At 43.8% G+C, this 16119-nt stretch overlaps 2 protein-coding genes across 2 annotated transcripts; both read right to left on the bottom strand.

Annotated features, from left to right (window-relative positions):
- Window positions 1-1376: 1376 nt before the first annotated feature.
- Window positions 1377-2309, bottom strand: LOC125929125 (olfactory receptor-like protein OLF4). Its single transcript, XM_049640051.1, has one exon. It carries the CDS (start codon window positions 2307-2309, stop codon window positions 1377-1379), a length of 933 nt encoding a protein of 310 aa, XP_049496008.1.
- Window positions 2310-10542: 8233 nt separating this feature from the next.
- Window positions 10543-11847, bottom strand: LOC125929126 (olfactory receptor-like protein OLF4). Its single transcript, XM_049640052.1, has one exon. It carries the CDS (start codon window positions 11690-11692, stop codon window positions 10739-10741), a length of 954 nt encoding a protein of 317 aa, XP_049496009.1. The 5' UTR covers window positions 11693-11847; the 3' UTR covers window positions 10543-10738.
- Window positions 11848-16119: the final 4272 nt, after the last annotated feature.

A 16119-nucleotide genomic window follows, 5' to 3' on the forward strand; every position in this document is an offset into this window, starting at 1 on the left:
AAATATTTTTTGTGTAGCAAAATGAGTGTTTTGAAATTTTGCCTCCTCATATTTATGGTCATGCCGATACTAAGAACATCAGGTTGATCTATTTATTCAAATTTGTCTTTCTAAGTACACTCCACTGGGAGATGAATATTTGCTAATCAGGTTTGCCAGTGGCTATGGGAGGCTTTCTGGACCCCGAGCTAAATAACAGAATAAAACCAGGAGACCGGTTATAAAGCACAATAGCATGTTTAGCATAAGTGCCTGAAATTAAGCTTTAGATTTCTGGGGCATCGAATTCAAAGACAACCATGTGAAATAAACATATTGTTTATTATTTAAATAAACATATGGCTCAGCTACCCTCAACCATAAAGTATCTCTTCAGAACGTCCTGAATAACCTAGATAATGACACATAAGTGAATCAGCTTTTCCCCTTCAGTACATAAATTCTACTCAATAAAATTCTCCAGTGAAGTGTGAATCCTCAAACACCTAGCCACTCTGGCCATGGGCCTTAATAGACCCAGGTCCTTCAGCAGCACTCTCTCTGTCTCCCTCTCCATCTCTCTCTCCCCCTCTGAGACATCCAGAAGTGGCCCTTGGGCATCCCTGTGCCCTCCAGCTTATGTGAGTAATACATTTCCGTTTTTAGAGTTCTCTGATAGGTGTTGCTGATGTGTGTCTTGTGATCACAATAAGAACCCAGGGACCGGTGCAGTCACAGCATAGGCCTGGTCAGGGAAAGGTCTGTGGGAATGTCCAAAAATACACGAGTGCAGGTGAGTGCCCGGGCTTTCCTAAGCTTTGGTGTCAATAGCCTGAGGTTTAAATGGAAAAATGTTAGAATCCACATCATCAGGAGGAGTATTAAATGAAGTGAAGGAAAAAGACCGATAGACTCAAGGTGGAAACTGTGGTTTTGTATTCTCCTTGACAATAAAATGATGGAAATGGCTTCCTGATCAAGTGTAGCTTTATTCCATAAGAAGAGTATAATTCATGATAATGATCTCAGGAAATCTAGGGGAAATTTACCTGGCATGGTATAAGTCATTTGAAATGAAATTAATTTTAAGAAATCCAACTACTCCCATGTGAAATATAGAAATTTCCAGGCATTCATGATCCAAGGTTGAGGAAAACATTGGTGACATATGAAAATAGAAAAAGGGGAAACTGTCTGTATATCAGAAACAGCAGAAGCTTAATAAAGTTACTTAAAAGTGTAGAGAAGTTGACATGAATAAAGATGGAAATTCTAGCAAATAAATAGAAGGAGCGGATTTCACTTCCACAGTCTAATCAAAGAATAACTAATTCTTGACTTTGAAGCTTTGAGCCTTGCAATCATGGGCACGTCTTCAGCCCTAATATGATTGGCCCTCACATCAATGAAATCCCAATGATTCTTTTAAGAACCACCTTTAGGTCTTTGTTCCTCAGGCTGTAGATGAAGGGGTTCAGCATGGGCGTGACCACCGTGTACATCACCGAGGCTGTGGCACTTGAGAGTGAGCTCTGGGTAGCAGCAGAGCTGAGGTACACTCCTAGGCTCGTACAAAAAAATAGGGAGACAACTAAAAGATGAGATACACAGGTGGAAAACGCTTTATACTTGCCCTGAGCTGATGAGATTCCAATTATGGTTGAAACTATCTTAGAATAAGAGTAAAGGATCCCAGCAAGGGGACCTCCAGCCAGCAGCATAGCTGCAAGGTACATCACCAAGTTATTAATAAAGGTGTCAGAACAGGCAAGTTGGATCATCTGATTGAGTTCACAGAAAAAGTGGGGTATTTCTACCTCTGTACAGAAGGACAGCCGCAACACCATTGAAGTTTGTAACAAGGAATGCAGGACACTCGTGATCCAGGACACCAGGACCAGCAGCCCACAGAGCCAGGGGTTCATGATGATCTTATAGTGGAGGGGGTGACAGATGGCCACAAACCTGTCATAGGCCATCACAGCCAGGAGATAGATGTCCAACCCTGAAAAGATTATGAAGAAGTTCATCTGTGCGATGCAGTCCTCATAGGTTATGATGTTGCTCTGGGTCTGGATCTTCACCAGCATCTTCGGGACGGTGGTGGACGTGAAGCAGATGTCTACAAAGGACAGGTTGGCCAGGAAGAAGTACATGGGGGTGTGGAGGCGGGAGTCAGAGCTGACGGCCAGGATGATGAGCAGGTTGCCAAACACAGTGATCAGGTACATGGAGAGGAAAAGCCCAAATATGAGGGGCTGCAGTTCTGGTCTCTTCGAAAATCCCAAGAGAAAAAATTTTGATATCCGTGTAATATTTCCTGGTTCCATGAGGTTGCACTGACCCTAGAAAGAGGCAAAGGACATCATTAATTTTCACATGAACAGTTTACTCACATAGTTGAAATGCTACCATTTATATTGTGCAGTCAAGATGTTCATTTCGGTATCTTGTCCCTTTGTCCCCAAAGGATTGTCCTTTTGAAGAGATTCCCTCCTGTTTCACCTCAGATTAGGTGTTTTGGTCTCATTCTCCACACTCCCCAGCAGAGGTCATGCACTTTACTGTTTTACTAAGAATCTCTTTCCTGCATGGGAGGAATATGTGCTGATTGTCAAACATATTCCAGGCATTGTGTAGGCAATGAGCATGGGATACTGAAAAACCAAACGCAAGTATCATCCAATGACGGAGAATGAATAGAAACAAATAAAAATACTAATAAGACATTAGAGGGTGTCAAACTGCTATGAAGAGAACAAAAGTAGATATAAAGGAGAGTGTGGATACGAGTGATGTTCTGTAATGGTATTTGGTCAAGACCCGTAACAGGTGACATTTGAACAGAGACTTCAGTGAAAGGAGGGCAGGACCTGCAAGCATTTCTGGGGAAGTGTGTGCTGGCTGAGGGAATGGCCTCTGCTAAGACCCTGAGGATTATACTACTTGGAGCTATTGGGGTCCAAAATAGGAAGCGTTGTGTGAAGAGGAGTAAACAGGAGAGAAATCAGAGATGGTGTCAGGTAATTTCAAAGAAATGGATGGCCTCATTACCGGTTCCCTTTAGAGGGAAAGGAGTCACTCACCCACACTATATACTGCTTATATTTTAGAATCTATCTGGAAAGCCTCCTGTACATTGTCAAGGAGCCCTCCTGAATACCCTGTGCTGATTGAGTGCTGGCTTCTGTATTATTAGAGTCAACTTAGAATATATTAGCTAAGGCACCCCTGCTCTGGAAACGGATCCCCCGCCACAAGACAAGACACACACACACACACACACACACACACACAGCACTCCCTGAGCTGTGTTCTTCCATGAGTTCTCACCTCCAGCCCCAATAATTAAGCTCAGAGTGGCTATAAACCAATGTGGCCAGATCCATTATCATTCCTCACAAACGATGTAAAAATGGTACCTGAATTCCAATGATTGAGTTTCTTATGGACAAATACAATTGACAGGTCAGACTGGCATGCTTATTTTCTGTCCTGCATTTACAGAAAAACAAACCATCTGCTCAAAATCAGAGAAACACACACACACAAACAGAGAGAGAGAGAGAGAGAGAGAGAGAGAGAGAGAGAGAGGCAAGAGAGTGAAATGAAATTGAAGTGGCACAAAAGATTTCATGGTTCATATGGTCACTGAAACCTGAGGGGCCGTGAAGAAGAAAGAACATCCTGAGGTCTGACAACATTCCAAGTCTTGTTACCTCCTTGATGCCCAGCAAAAATAATAAGGAGCAAAATTAAATGTGGTCAGAAGACGAAATTAGTGGGTTGTTCAGCATGTGGATCGCCTTACAGACTGAATGCTCCAAGAGAAAAGTGTGCTAAGGGAATAAATCAACCCTTTGGCATGGGAAATATGCAAAGCACAGCAAAAGTTGGGCAGGTTATAATGAAGCAGTAGGAGACTTGGGGTTTTTTTTTCTGTGCCTGATTCATATTTCTTTGACCCATTGGATGTCCTGTGATCTTAGGGAAAGTGGATAAGTCCCTTTCACTTTTCAGATGTGGCATCTTTTCTTTGTTTTTCCTGGCCTTTGCGTTGTGACCTCTCTCTTGACAAGGGTAGTGGGCACACTCTGGTCCTCTTTCTGGTTTGCACAACACCCAAAGGTTTGTTCAGACCTTGCTCTACAGAATTCTGCACACACCGTGACAGTCAGTCTAGGCTCTGAATCACAGTCTTCATAAGATTTCTGCCTGAGGCTCTTACACCACACACTTAATTCATTCTACTATGACTCTGCCATATAAGGCAAGTATCAAAGGAACAGGACCTTCTCTGACCTTGTCCACTGTGGTTTTCAGGAAGGCATGTCAGCCAAGCACATGACCATAGAGATCTCCAGGTTCTGGGCTAGGCTGGTGGCTGTGTGGTGACCTCAAGTGAATGCACCTGGCATTGATTCTCTCTGACCCTTTCCTGCTGGACGTGCTGGGCACCCGGAATCACGTGGCTGGGAGCTCTGAGGGAGAGGTGTCCATGTGGCTGTCTGAATTCCTCCTGGATGGCTATCGGTGGCAACTAAACCCTCTCCCTGCAGAAGATGGTGGGAAGGAGGCTAGCATGAGTCATCCAGCCAAGCTTCGGACTCTAGAAGCAACAATCAGGTCCCATCGCCCCCGGTGGCACTGGGGGAGGGACTGCACAGAGGAGACATTTATAGTTTCCTTTGTCTGTTCATGAGGCATGTTTCCCTCCTGCTTGTCCAACCTGCAGCACATGATTTCCCTGGGGGACACTGGTCTGGACACAAAGAAAGATTTCCTGGAGTTTCTGTGTTCCCAATAGACCAGGTCATAACTGTGTGACCCCTGTGTTGATTACTCCTACCTTGTGAGTTCTGTCGCTCCCAGAGTTCAAATATCCCAGCACCTAATCCCAACCCTGATTTTAAGATTTTCCCACAGTCTAAGACTAAGCAATCAGTCTGGATTAGATCCCTCGGATCTCCAAATGTTGGCTTATGGTGGAGACCTGAGCCGAAATCAAGAGTTGTTCGCTTCTACGACTGAACCACCCAGGTGCCCCCAGATATTCATTTAAATATGTTGTGTATAGATATGGCCCCCATTAAGGGATTCCTTCTGCCACATTGATGGAGGTTTTTTTTTTTGCTAAAAAGTTTCTTCTGGAAGAAATGATATTTTTTATAATTTCACTGAAAATTCTTCAAGTATTCAAGAATATAAATTGAGCGTTGACCATGTTTCAGGCAATGAGCATAGGGTGTGGTGAAGAAAGTAAATCCCTAGAATCATGGAGAAAAAATATATAAGCAAACAAGAGAATTCTATAACTTTTCAGATGGTGAGGGCTGCTGTGAAGAAAAGAAAAGCAGGAATAAAGAGGAAGCCAATAAGGCATTCTGTTTTAGTGATTATATAGGCAAATTCTGCAAACAGGTGACATTGTAACACAGAACACATATAAGACAGAAAGGATTATGTGGGAAGCCTTTACCTGGCAGAGGGAATGGCCAGTACAAAGGCCCCAAGGAAACTATTGTTTCAGAAGTTCAAGGCAAAAAGCAAAGCCAGTGCTGTAAGGGCAATGAGCCTGATGGAGACTGATGACAGACGCTGTCACTGTGGGTAGAAAAGTGGCCTCTCTGCTACAACTGTGATCTCAAGGCACAGGGCCGTCCTTGCCCACGCTATGTCTCCCTCTGTATACATCATTGTCTCAAGGCGTCCCATGAGTTGCCACAGATCCCCTTCTTGGTGCCTTCTCTTGACTGAGTTCTGGCCCCTGTATTGCATCATCTTGGGATTTCTGAGTCCTGGCCCCCCTTTTTTTAAAATATGAAATTCATTGTCAAATTGGTTTCCATACAACATGCAGTGCTCATCCCCACAGGTGTTCTCCTCAATACCCATCACCCAACCTCCCCCTCCTCCCGCCCCCATCAACCCTCAGATTGTTCTCAGTTTTTAAGAGTCTCTTCTGGTTTGGCTCCCTCCCTCTCTAACTTTTTGAGGACTGCTCACCCTTCACCAGTCACAAGACACCATGGCCTCCTGGGTTGTGTATTTCCCTGTCTTCACAGACCTCACCATCCCGGGTATGCTGGGAATGGACACAACCCAAGGAGGCCAGATCAGACATCTTTTCCTTGCAAAGTATAGAAATGGTTCCCAGAAATGCCAGTACTTAAGCCTCCCACGGACAAATGAATTTGAGGCTCCATATTGGAATGGCAAGTTTCTGCTGTGATTTCACAAACATAAAACAGTCTGTTCAACAGACAGCGAGGCAGAGAGTCGGGGGGAGGGCAGTGAATGAAATGGATGAGTCAGAGCAATTATCTAATAAACTTGTGTGGCTCCTGAGACACTGGGAGGTAAAATAAACTGTCATTGCCTTAATAGTAAGTTAAAAGAATAGAATATGGAAGATCAGTGAAAATGTGAGCATCCCTCTGTGAAATTGACACAGCCACTGAATAAATACATCACTTAATCAAACAAACAAATGAACACAGCGATCACCCCTCCTGCACTAAGTTGAATGGGCTCTCAGGCCAAGACAGGTTAATGAACTTGGCTTCCATTCTTCTGACCCTCTCATCCACGGCGTACCAGGCCGTTGGGCTCACCTGGCTGGGGTGTCTGACAAGGTCTCCTTGTGACAAGTCTGAATGCCTCCCTGGACTGCAGATAGTAGGGACTAATGCTCTGTTGTCAGCTGAGACAGCAGGACGGAGTAAAGCATGGGCCCCCAGCCATAATTAGGGCTTGGAAGAACAGAGGGAGACCCTGTCCCTTCCCATCCAAGTTCGCACAGGCTGACAGGAGACCAGAGAGTATTTACAGCTCCCCGTATCCGCTCATTAGCTCATTTCCCTCTTGGTACCCCAGCCTCTGATCTCATATTCCCAAGTGGAAAACTGCTCTGGACACAAGTACTTTTTCCTAGTGAATCTCAGTTCCCAAAAGACTAGGTCAGAGACCAAGTGAATGCAGTTCTTTTTTTCCTCCACTTTTCCCTGAACTTGTCCCCTTCCTGATGTGTAAATCTTGTGGCACCTTATCTCAGCCGAGACACACTTTCCAAGTCTAAGACCAAGGAACCCTCCGGGATTAGTCCTCTTTGCCTTCCAAGCATTGCCTGTCCTAGGGACCCAGCTGTAGCATTTCTAGTGCTGTGTGTCTGTCTGTCTCTTTGTTTGTTTTTGAGAGAGAGGGAGAGAGAGAGCATGAGTGGGGGAGAGGAAGATGGGAGAGAAGGACAGAGAGAAGCTTTTTAAATGTTTATTTATTTATTTTAAGAGAGAGAGGCAGAGAAAGAGGGAGAGAGAGAATCCCAAGCAGTCTCCATGCTCAGTGCAGAAGCAATCTGGGGGCTCAGTTCCAGACCATGGGGTCATGTCCTAAGCCGCAATCAAGACACGGAAGATGAACCCACTGAGCCCACGAGGCGACCCAGTGTCTACTGTTGTTCTCAACAGCACTGCTAGGAATCTACCCAAGGACACGGGAGTGCTGATGCACAGGGGCACGTGCATCCCAATGTTTAGAGCAGCAGTTTCAGCAACAGCCAAATTATGTAAAGAGCCGAAATGTCCATCAACTGACAAATGGATACAGAAGTTGTGGTTTATATATACGATGGAATACTACATGGCAATGAGGAAGAATCAAATCCTGCCATTTGCAGCAACATGGATAGAACTAGAGAGTGTTAGGCTAAGTGAAAGAAGACAGGCAGAGAAATACAGATACCGTATGTTTTCACTCATAGGTGGATCTTGAGAAACTTAAGAGAAGAGCATGGGGGAGGGGAAGGGGAAAAGAAAGTTAGAGGGAGGGAGGCAAACATAAGAGACTCTTGAGGACTGAGAACAAACCGAGTGTAGATGGGGGGTGGGGGAGAGGGGAGAGAGGGGGATGCGCATTGAAGAAGGCACTTGTTGGGATGAGCACTGGGTGTTGTATGGAAACCATTTTGACAATAAATTTCATATATTAAAAAAAAGAAAAAATAATAAAGCAGAGAAATGACTTCTGATAATAAAACTTGGGTGCCACAGAGATTGGCTTCAAGACACTTTTTCTGTCACTTGTTTTATAAGATGTTAAAAGCTGTCATTTGGTCCCTTGTTATAAAATCGTCCTTAAATATAACAGATGTATTAAGATCTAGTTATGTACTATAAAGTGAGCTTAACATCTCACAGGGAGTTTGGATTTAATCTTTATAAAATCTTATCCCTGAGGAGGTATAGTTATGAACTACATTTTACGATGTATGAATGGTGCTTGGTGATGTCTAGTCATCTGTCCAAATTGAATATCTGAGTATGTGGTGTCCCTTGAGTTTGACTCTGTCAGGATGCTTCTGGTCCTCAAACTCTGTGGCCGTGGTTCTCAGCCAGAAGTGAATTTTCCCCTGGGACGTCTGTCAAAGTCTGAAGGGAAGCTGCCAAACACCTACAGTCCCCAGGAAAGCACCCCCAAATTCCTGTTATCCTGCCGCCAATGTCCACCATAAATGGTGAGAAACCCAGCTAGACCAGCATGTCTCCAACTTCACTGTGCCCGTGAATCCACACGGATCCCACTACCAGTGCAAAATCTTAGAGATTCTGCATTTCTCCAAGCTCCTGGGTGAGCTGAAGTGCAGGTCTGAGTCTGAGGACCACTGTTTGATTAGCAAGAAGATAATCCTGTGTTAGAGATAAGAGTAGGTAGCGTGAAGGCTTCTGCACCAAATCTTGTCCTTGCGTGCCTGTAATTGTGAAAGGATCGTGTATTCGCTCATTCTTCAGGCTGTGTGAAATCTGTGTTTCTTGCTTTTATAAGTGAACCAAAATAATACCCTGATGAACAAGCCTTTACGCTAAGGAGAATAAGGCACCATCAGATATGCCCACAACCTAATCTCCAGTTCCTTTAACGTTTTATTATTTTTTTTAGAACAAAGAGGAATTTATGCAGCAGAATGAACAGGGCTGCTCGTCAGCTTGGGCGATTTGAAGGACGTGCCCATTTGTGCGGAAGAACTGGGGACCCTGAACCACACCCCAGCAGGACATGCAGTTCTTGGGTGAAGCGTCCTCTGGTCAAGCAGGTGGAAGACATTTCAGAGCAGAAAGGATGTATTATATAGATGGTGCTGATACTGTGCATTCGCCATCCCGTGGAATTTGTGACATATATCAGGAAAAGGAAGCTATTTCGTGTAACAATGCAAAAATCACATGAGCGGATTGCATTTGAAGTTTTCAAGCAACAACAGGAAGATAATTCAGTGATAAAACGTAGAAGACACTAAGCAATCCTGCGCCTCGATGAACAAACTCCCTCAGTGGTGAACACCATCTTCCATGCTTTAATAAATAGGTGCATAGCACGAACTGTGATTTTTTTAAAAAATGAGAGAAATATTTTGTGTGTCACGAAATGAGTGTTTCAAATGTTTGCCTCCTCATATTTATGGTCAGGTCGATATGAAGAACATATCAGGTCGAACTGTTTATTCAAATTTGCCTTTCCAAGTACACTCCACTGGGAGATCTACATTAGCTAATCAGGTTTTCCCGTGACTATGGTAGGAAATCTGGACCCCGAGGTGAATAACAGAATAAAACCAAGAGAACGCTTACAAAGCATAAGGGCATGTTTAGTGCAAGGGACTGAAATGACGTATTTTCCCTGGGTCCGTTTCGAACACAACCATGTTGAATAAACATATCATCAGATGTGTTCCACAATCACCAGATAAGCCCTCGGCTACCCCCAGTCACAAAGCACCTCTTCAGAAAGCCCTTTATAAACTAGAGACTGATACATGAGTGAATCAGCTTTTCCCCTTCAGCACACACATTCTACTCAATACAATTCTCCAAGAACGTGTGAACCCAACACCAGCTTCCCACCCTGGCTGTGGTCCTTGAGAAAGACAGATCCCTCAGCAGCTCTCTGTCTCTCTCTTCCTCTTGACCCTCTCTCCCCTTCTGAGACCTCCCAGAATGGCTTTTAACCATCCCCTGTGCCCTCCAGCATACATGAGTAATAAACCTGGGGTTATTAGAGTTCTCCGATAGATGTTGCTGACATGTGTCCTGCAATCACAATAAGAACCCAAGGGCTGGTGTGGCCAAGGCATAGGCTGTGGTCAGGGAAAGGTCTGTGGGAGTGTGGACAAGCACATGGGCACGGGAGAGTGCTTGGGCATTCCTAGCCAGAGCCGGGTGTGAATTCCCTGAGGCTTGAATGGAACAGTGTTAGAGTCCACATCATCAGGTGGAGTCCTAAAGGAAGTGAAGGAAAAGACTGAGACACAAGGTGGAAACTGTGCTTTTGTATTCTCCTTGACAGTAAAATGATGGAAATGGCTTACTGATCAAGTGTAGCTTTTTTCCGTATGAAGGGTATAACTCATGATAATGATCTCAGGAAATCTAGGGGAAATTTACCCGGCATGGTATAAGTCATTTGAGATGAAATTAATTTTAAAAATCCAACTAGTCCCATGTGAGATACAGAAATTTCAGGCATTTGTGACCCAAGGTTGGGGTAAACTTTGGGGAGGTCTGAAAATAGACAACGGAGAAACTGTCTGTATTTCAGTCACAGCAGAAGCTTAATAATGTGAGTTCCTTAAATGTAGAGAAAAGTTGATCAAACAAATGGAAATGCCAAGAAAGAAATAGAAGGAGTAGATCCTACTTCCACAGTCTGTCAAAGATTGGCAGTTCCTGGCTCTGAGGATTTGAGCCCTTCAATCATGGGCGTGTCTTCAGCCTTTGGATGATTGGTTCTTATAACACTGAATCCCAAGGATTCTTTTCAGAGCCCTCTTTATGTCTCTGTTCCTCAGGCTGTAGATGAAGGGGTTCAGCATGGGCGTGACCACCGTGTACATCACCGAGGCTGTGGCACTTGACCGTGAGTTCTGGGTAGCAGCAGAGCTAAGGTATACACCAAGCATCGTACAGTATAATAAGGAGACAACCAACAGGTGACATGCACAGGTGGAAAATGCTTTATACTTGCCCTGAGCTGATGAGATCCCACATATGGAGGAAACTATCTTAGAATAAGAGTAAAGGATCCAGACAAGAAGACCACCACCCAGCAGCATAGCTGCAAGGTACATCACCACGTTATTAAGAAAGGTGTCAGAACAAGCAAGTTGGATCATCTGATTGAGTTCACAGAAAAAGTGGGGGATCTCTACCTCTGTACAGAAGGACAGCCCCAACACCATTAAGGTGTGTTCCAAGGAATACAGGACACTCATGATCCAGGACACGAGAAGCAGCAGTCCACAGAGCCGGGGGTTCATGATGACCGTGTAGTGCAGTGGGTGACAGATGGCCACGAACCTGTCATAGGCCATCACACTCAGGAGAAAGTCGTCCATCCCTGCAAAGGTTATGAAAAAGTTCATTTGTGTGATACAGTCCTCATAGGTTATGACTTTGGTCTGGGTCTGGATGTTCCAGAGCATCTTTGGGACGGTGGTGGAGGTGAAGCAGATGTCTACAAAGGACAGGTTGGCCAGGAAGAAGTACATGGGCGTGTGGAGGTGGGAGTCAGAGCTGACGGCCAGGAGGATGAGCAGGTTGCCAAACACAGTGATCAGGCACATGGAGAGGAAAAGCCCAAACAGGAGGGGCTGCAGTTCTGGTCTCTCTGAAAATCCCAGGAGAAGAAATTTTGATATCCGTGTAATATTTCCTGGTTCCATGAGGTTGCACTGACCCCCAGAAAGAGGCAAAGGACATCATTAATTTTCACATGAACAGTTTACTCACATAGATGAAATGCTACCATTTATATTGTGCAGTCAAGAAGTTCATTTCAGTATCTTGTCCCTTGTGTCCACAAAGGATTTTCCTTATGAAGAGATTCCCTCCTGTTTCACATCAGATTAGGTGTTTTGGTCTCATTCTCCACACTCCCCAGCAGAGGTCATGCATTTTACTGTTTTACTAAGAATATCTTTCCTGCATTGGAGGAATATGTACTGAGGGTCAAACATGTCCCAGGCATTGTCTAGGCCATGAGCACGGATACTGAAAACCAAAAGCCAGTATAATCTAGTGATGGAGAATGAGTAGAATCAAATACAAATATTAATAAGACATCACAGGGTGTCAAGTGCTATGAAGAGACAGAAGCAGATATAAAGGAGAGCGTGGATAGGAGTGCTATTTTGTAGTCAGTGTTTGGTCAAGACCAGTAAACAAGGTGACATTTGATCAGAGACCTGCAGGGAAGGAAGGCAGGAGCCCAGAGCCTGTGTGGGGAAGTGTGTGATGGTAGAGGGAATGGCCTCAGCTAAGGCCCTGAGGATGATACTACCTTGGGCTATTTGAGTCCAAAACAGGAAGCATGTATGGGAAGGGGAATGAGCAGGAAAATGATCAGAGATCGTGTCAGGCAATTTCAAAGAAATAGGTGGCCTCGTTGCTGGTTCCCCTTCAGGAGAAAGGAGTCACTCACCCACAATATGTACTGCTTGTATTTTAGAATCTACCTGCAAAGTCTGCTGTAAGTTGACATAGAGCTCTCTAGAATATGGCGTGTTGATTGAGTTCTGGCTTCTATATTATAAGAATCACCTTGGAATATATTGGACCATGTCCCCTGCTTTGATGACAGATGTCATTTCACAAGGCACACACACACACACACACACCCCAAATTAGTGATCCCTGGGCTGTGTTTTTACCATGACTTCTCACTCCAACCCCAACAATTAAGTTCAGAGTGGGTATAACTCAAGATGTGCAGATCCATTATCATTCCTGCAAATGATGTAAGTTTCACATGAACAAATAAAATTGACAAGTCAGACTGGCATGCTCATTTCCTTTCCTGTATTTAAAGAAACACAAACAATCTTCTCAAAATCAGAGAGAGAGAGGGAAACAAGAAAGTGAAATAAAATGGAAGTGGCAGAAAAGATCTAATGGCTCAGGTGGTCGCTGAAATCTGAGGGGCCATGAAGAAGAAAGAGCATCCCTGGTTCTGACAACATTCCAATCCTTGTTACCACCCTGATGCCCAGCAAAAATAGTAAGGAGCAAAATTAAATGCAGTCACAAGACGACATTAGTGGGATCTTCAGGGTGTGCATCGTCTTACAGAGTGAATGCTCCAAGAGAAAAGTGTGCTAAGGGAATAAATCCACCCTTCGGCACAGGAAATATGCAAAGCACAGCAAAAGTTGGGCAGGTCATAATGGAAGGTAAGAGACTTGCTTTTTCTTTGAAAAAGCACCTTGAGACTTTGCTATTTCTTTGACCAATTGGATGTCCTGTGATCTTAGAGAAGGTGGGACAAGTCCCTTTCACTTTTTAGACATGGCGTCTTTTCTCTGTTTTTCCTGGGCTTTGTGTTGTGATCTTTTTGGCCGAGTGTTGGGCACACTCTGGTCCTGTGTCTGGTTTGCACAACATGCAAAGTTCTGTTCAGACCTTGCGCTACAAAGTTCTGCACATACCATGACAACCATTGTGGCTCTGAGTCACCATCTCCGTAAGATTTCTGCCTGAGGCTCTTACACCACACAAAATTTTTTCATAGTCCTGTGACTCTACCATTATAAGGCAAGTACCAAAGGAGCGGGGCCCTCTCTGACCTTGTTCACTGTAGTTTTTCAGAAGGGCATGATCAGGCAAGTACATGGCCATAGAGATCTCCACGTTCTGGGCTAGGCTGGTGGCTGTCAGGTGACCTCAGGTAAATGCGCCTGCCTTTGATTCTCTCTGACCCTTTCCTCCAGGTCTTGCCAAGCTCTCAGACTCACCTGGCTGGGAGCTCTGAGGGAGAGGTGTCCATGTGGCCGTCTGGATCCCTCCTGGATGGTTATTGGTGGTGACTAAACTCTGTCCCCACACAAGACTGCAGAACGGAGGCTAGCATGGGTCTCCCAGTCAAGCTTTCGACTCCACAGCAACAACCTGGTCCCGTCAGCCCACGGTGGCACAGGCAGTGGGTGTGCACAGGAAGTATTTATAGTTTCCTCTGTCTGTTCATGAGGCACGTTCCCCTCCTCCTCCTCTTTGGAGCAGCACATGATTTCCCTGGGGGACACTGGTCTGGACACAAAGGAAATTTTTCTGGAGGTTCTGTGTTCCCAATAGACCAGGTTATAACTGCGTGACCCCAGTGTTGAGTATTCCTTCCTCATGGAGTCCGCTGCTCTCAGACTTCAGACCTCCCAGCAGCGACTCCCAATGCTTATGTCAATGTTTCACCCAAGTCTAGGACTGAGCAATCTGTGTGGATTAGTTCCCTTGGATCTCCGAGCTGTTGGCTTGTGTTGGAGATACAGTCTTGCCATCTACACAACATTCCGGTTTTCCTTTTCAACAAGGAGGAGAAAAAAGCTCCTTCATACGGACCCTGAGCACTACGTACCGCAGCTTCATGACACATTTGCACACCTTTAGGACTTTCATACCACATCACAATTAAGAGCTGCTGTTCAGCCCCTCTTTGTAAAGACTTTTTTAATTATATGAAATATGGTGAGGTTTTTTTTCTTGCAGTATAATATGAGCTTGGAAAGGAAAGGAAACAGGTTCTTCCCGGTAGCTTTGAGAAGAAATCAGGCCTTGCAATCATTTTCATTTTAGACCAAGGTGAGCCACTTCAGGCTTCTGATCCATCGAATGTAAGAACATAAATGCGTTTTAAAACACCAATGTAGTTATTTTACATCAGCGTTAGGACTTAACGACAAATGTTGTTCCATTGAAATTTTGATAAGAATCTGGGATTAGGGTTCTCCTTTCATTCACGGAGTTTCCCCTGAGTAAAGGCATTTTGCATCGTAATCTCATCTCTAAGTAGAAAAGGAGATTTAAAATCAATTTACAGGTATACTTCCTCTTTAGCTGGTAGAGAATTTCTCAGTATGTAACTGCAAGCATGCTTCAGATTTTGACGTCTTGGAGGCATTATGACAGAAAAGTAATTCATCCTTTAAATGTATGTCTATCATTTATGTCTGTCTTGGAATCTTTGTGTCTATCATTTATATCTATCTTGAAATCTTTGTGTCTACACATCTTCATTCTTTTAAATGCATATTAATTCAAACATTTACTCTTTTAATACCTACACCTTCAACTTTCTCTTAAGTTTCCTTTCAACATAAAATAAGAGATTATGTATGGGTTTACATTTAAAATGAATAAAGATGGGGCTCTTGGATGGCTGACTTGGTTAAGCACCTGCTCTTGATTTTGGCTCAGGTCACAATCTCACATTTTGTGAGTTCAACCCCCATGTCAGGATCTGTGTTGACATGAGGCTGCTTGGTATTCTCTGTCTTTCCTTCTCTCAGCCTCTCCCCACACCTCTCTCTCAAAATTAAATGCATAAACATTAAAAAAAAATTTAAGTGAATAAACAAACACACAAAAAAGCAGAATGAGACCTACATATACAGAGAAAAAAAACTCATGGTTTGCCTGAGGGGACGTGGGGGGATGGGCAGAATGGGTGAAGGGCAGTGGGAGATATAGGCTTCCAGTTATGGAATGAATGAGACTTGGGGAAAAAAGGCACGGGGTATGGAATACAGTCAATGATACTGGATGGGTTTGTGTGATAATACACAGCAGCTACCTTTGTGGCGAGCACCGCGTAATGGGCAGAGACGTTGAATCACTACCTTGTGCTCCTGAAACTAATGCAACATTCTTGCCAACTGTACTCAGATAAGATTTCTTTTAAGTGGTTTTGTGTTTATGTATATATGCGTATATGTGATTATTTGAAATAAACACATGTAATATATACGTACAACTTTGTATCTGAACATTTTTTTGGACTCAACAAAGCTAACTATAATTTAAATTTTAAAAAGTAATTAAAATAAAATTTTGCTTCAGGATATGAAAGGACACCTAGAGTCTGAGATCATATTCTAAAGTCAATCTATTTATTCAAGTTTGTTGCTCCATGAAAACTTTTCTTGGAGATGCATATTTGGTGAACACTTGAGTAAGGAAGTGACTGTTGTACACATTGTGGAACAAGGTACTAAGAGACCAGGATCCTAATGAGGAGAATAAAACCGATCTAGAAGACACATTAATATATTAAGTGTCCACTATTAAGAAGAGCAGTTAAGATACTGGTATAGAAAGGAATTTC

Source organism: Panthera uncia, chromosome A2, assembly GCF_023721935.1.
Source record: "Panthera uncia isolate 11264 chromosome A2, Puncia_PCG_1.0, whole genome shotgun sequence".
NCBI classification, from domain to species: domain Eukaryota; kingdom Metazoa; phylum Chordata; class Mammalia; order Carnivora; family Felidae; genus Panthera; species Panthera uncia.

Bases quoted from the DNA above. Each gene is read 5' to 3' on its own strand.
- LOC125929125 (XM_049640051.1), bottom strand. From the start codon at position 2,309: ATGGAACCAGGAAATATTACACGGATATCAAAATTTTTTCTCTTGGGA.
- LOC125929126 (XM_049640052.1), bottom strand. From the start codon at position 11,692: ATGGAACCAGGAAATATTACACGGATATCAAAATTTCTTCTCCTGGGA.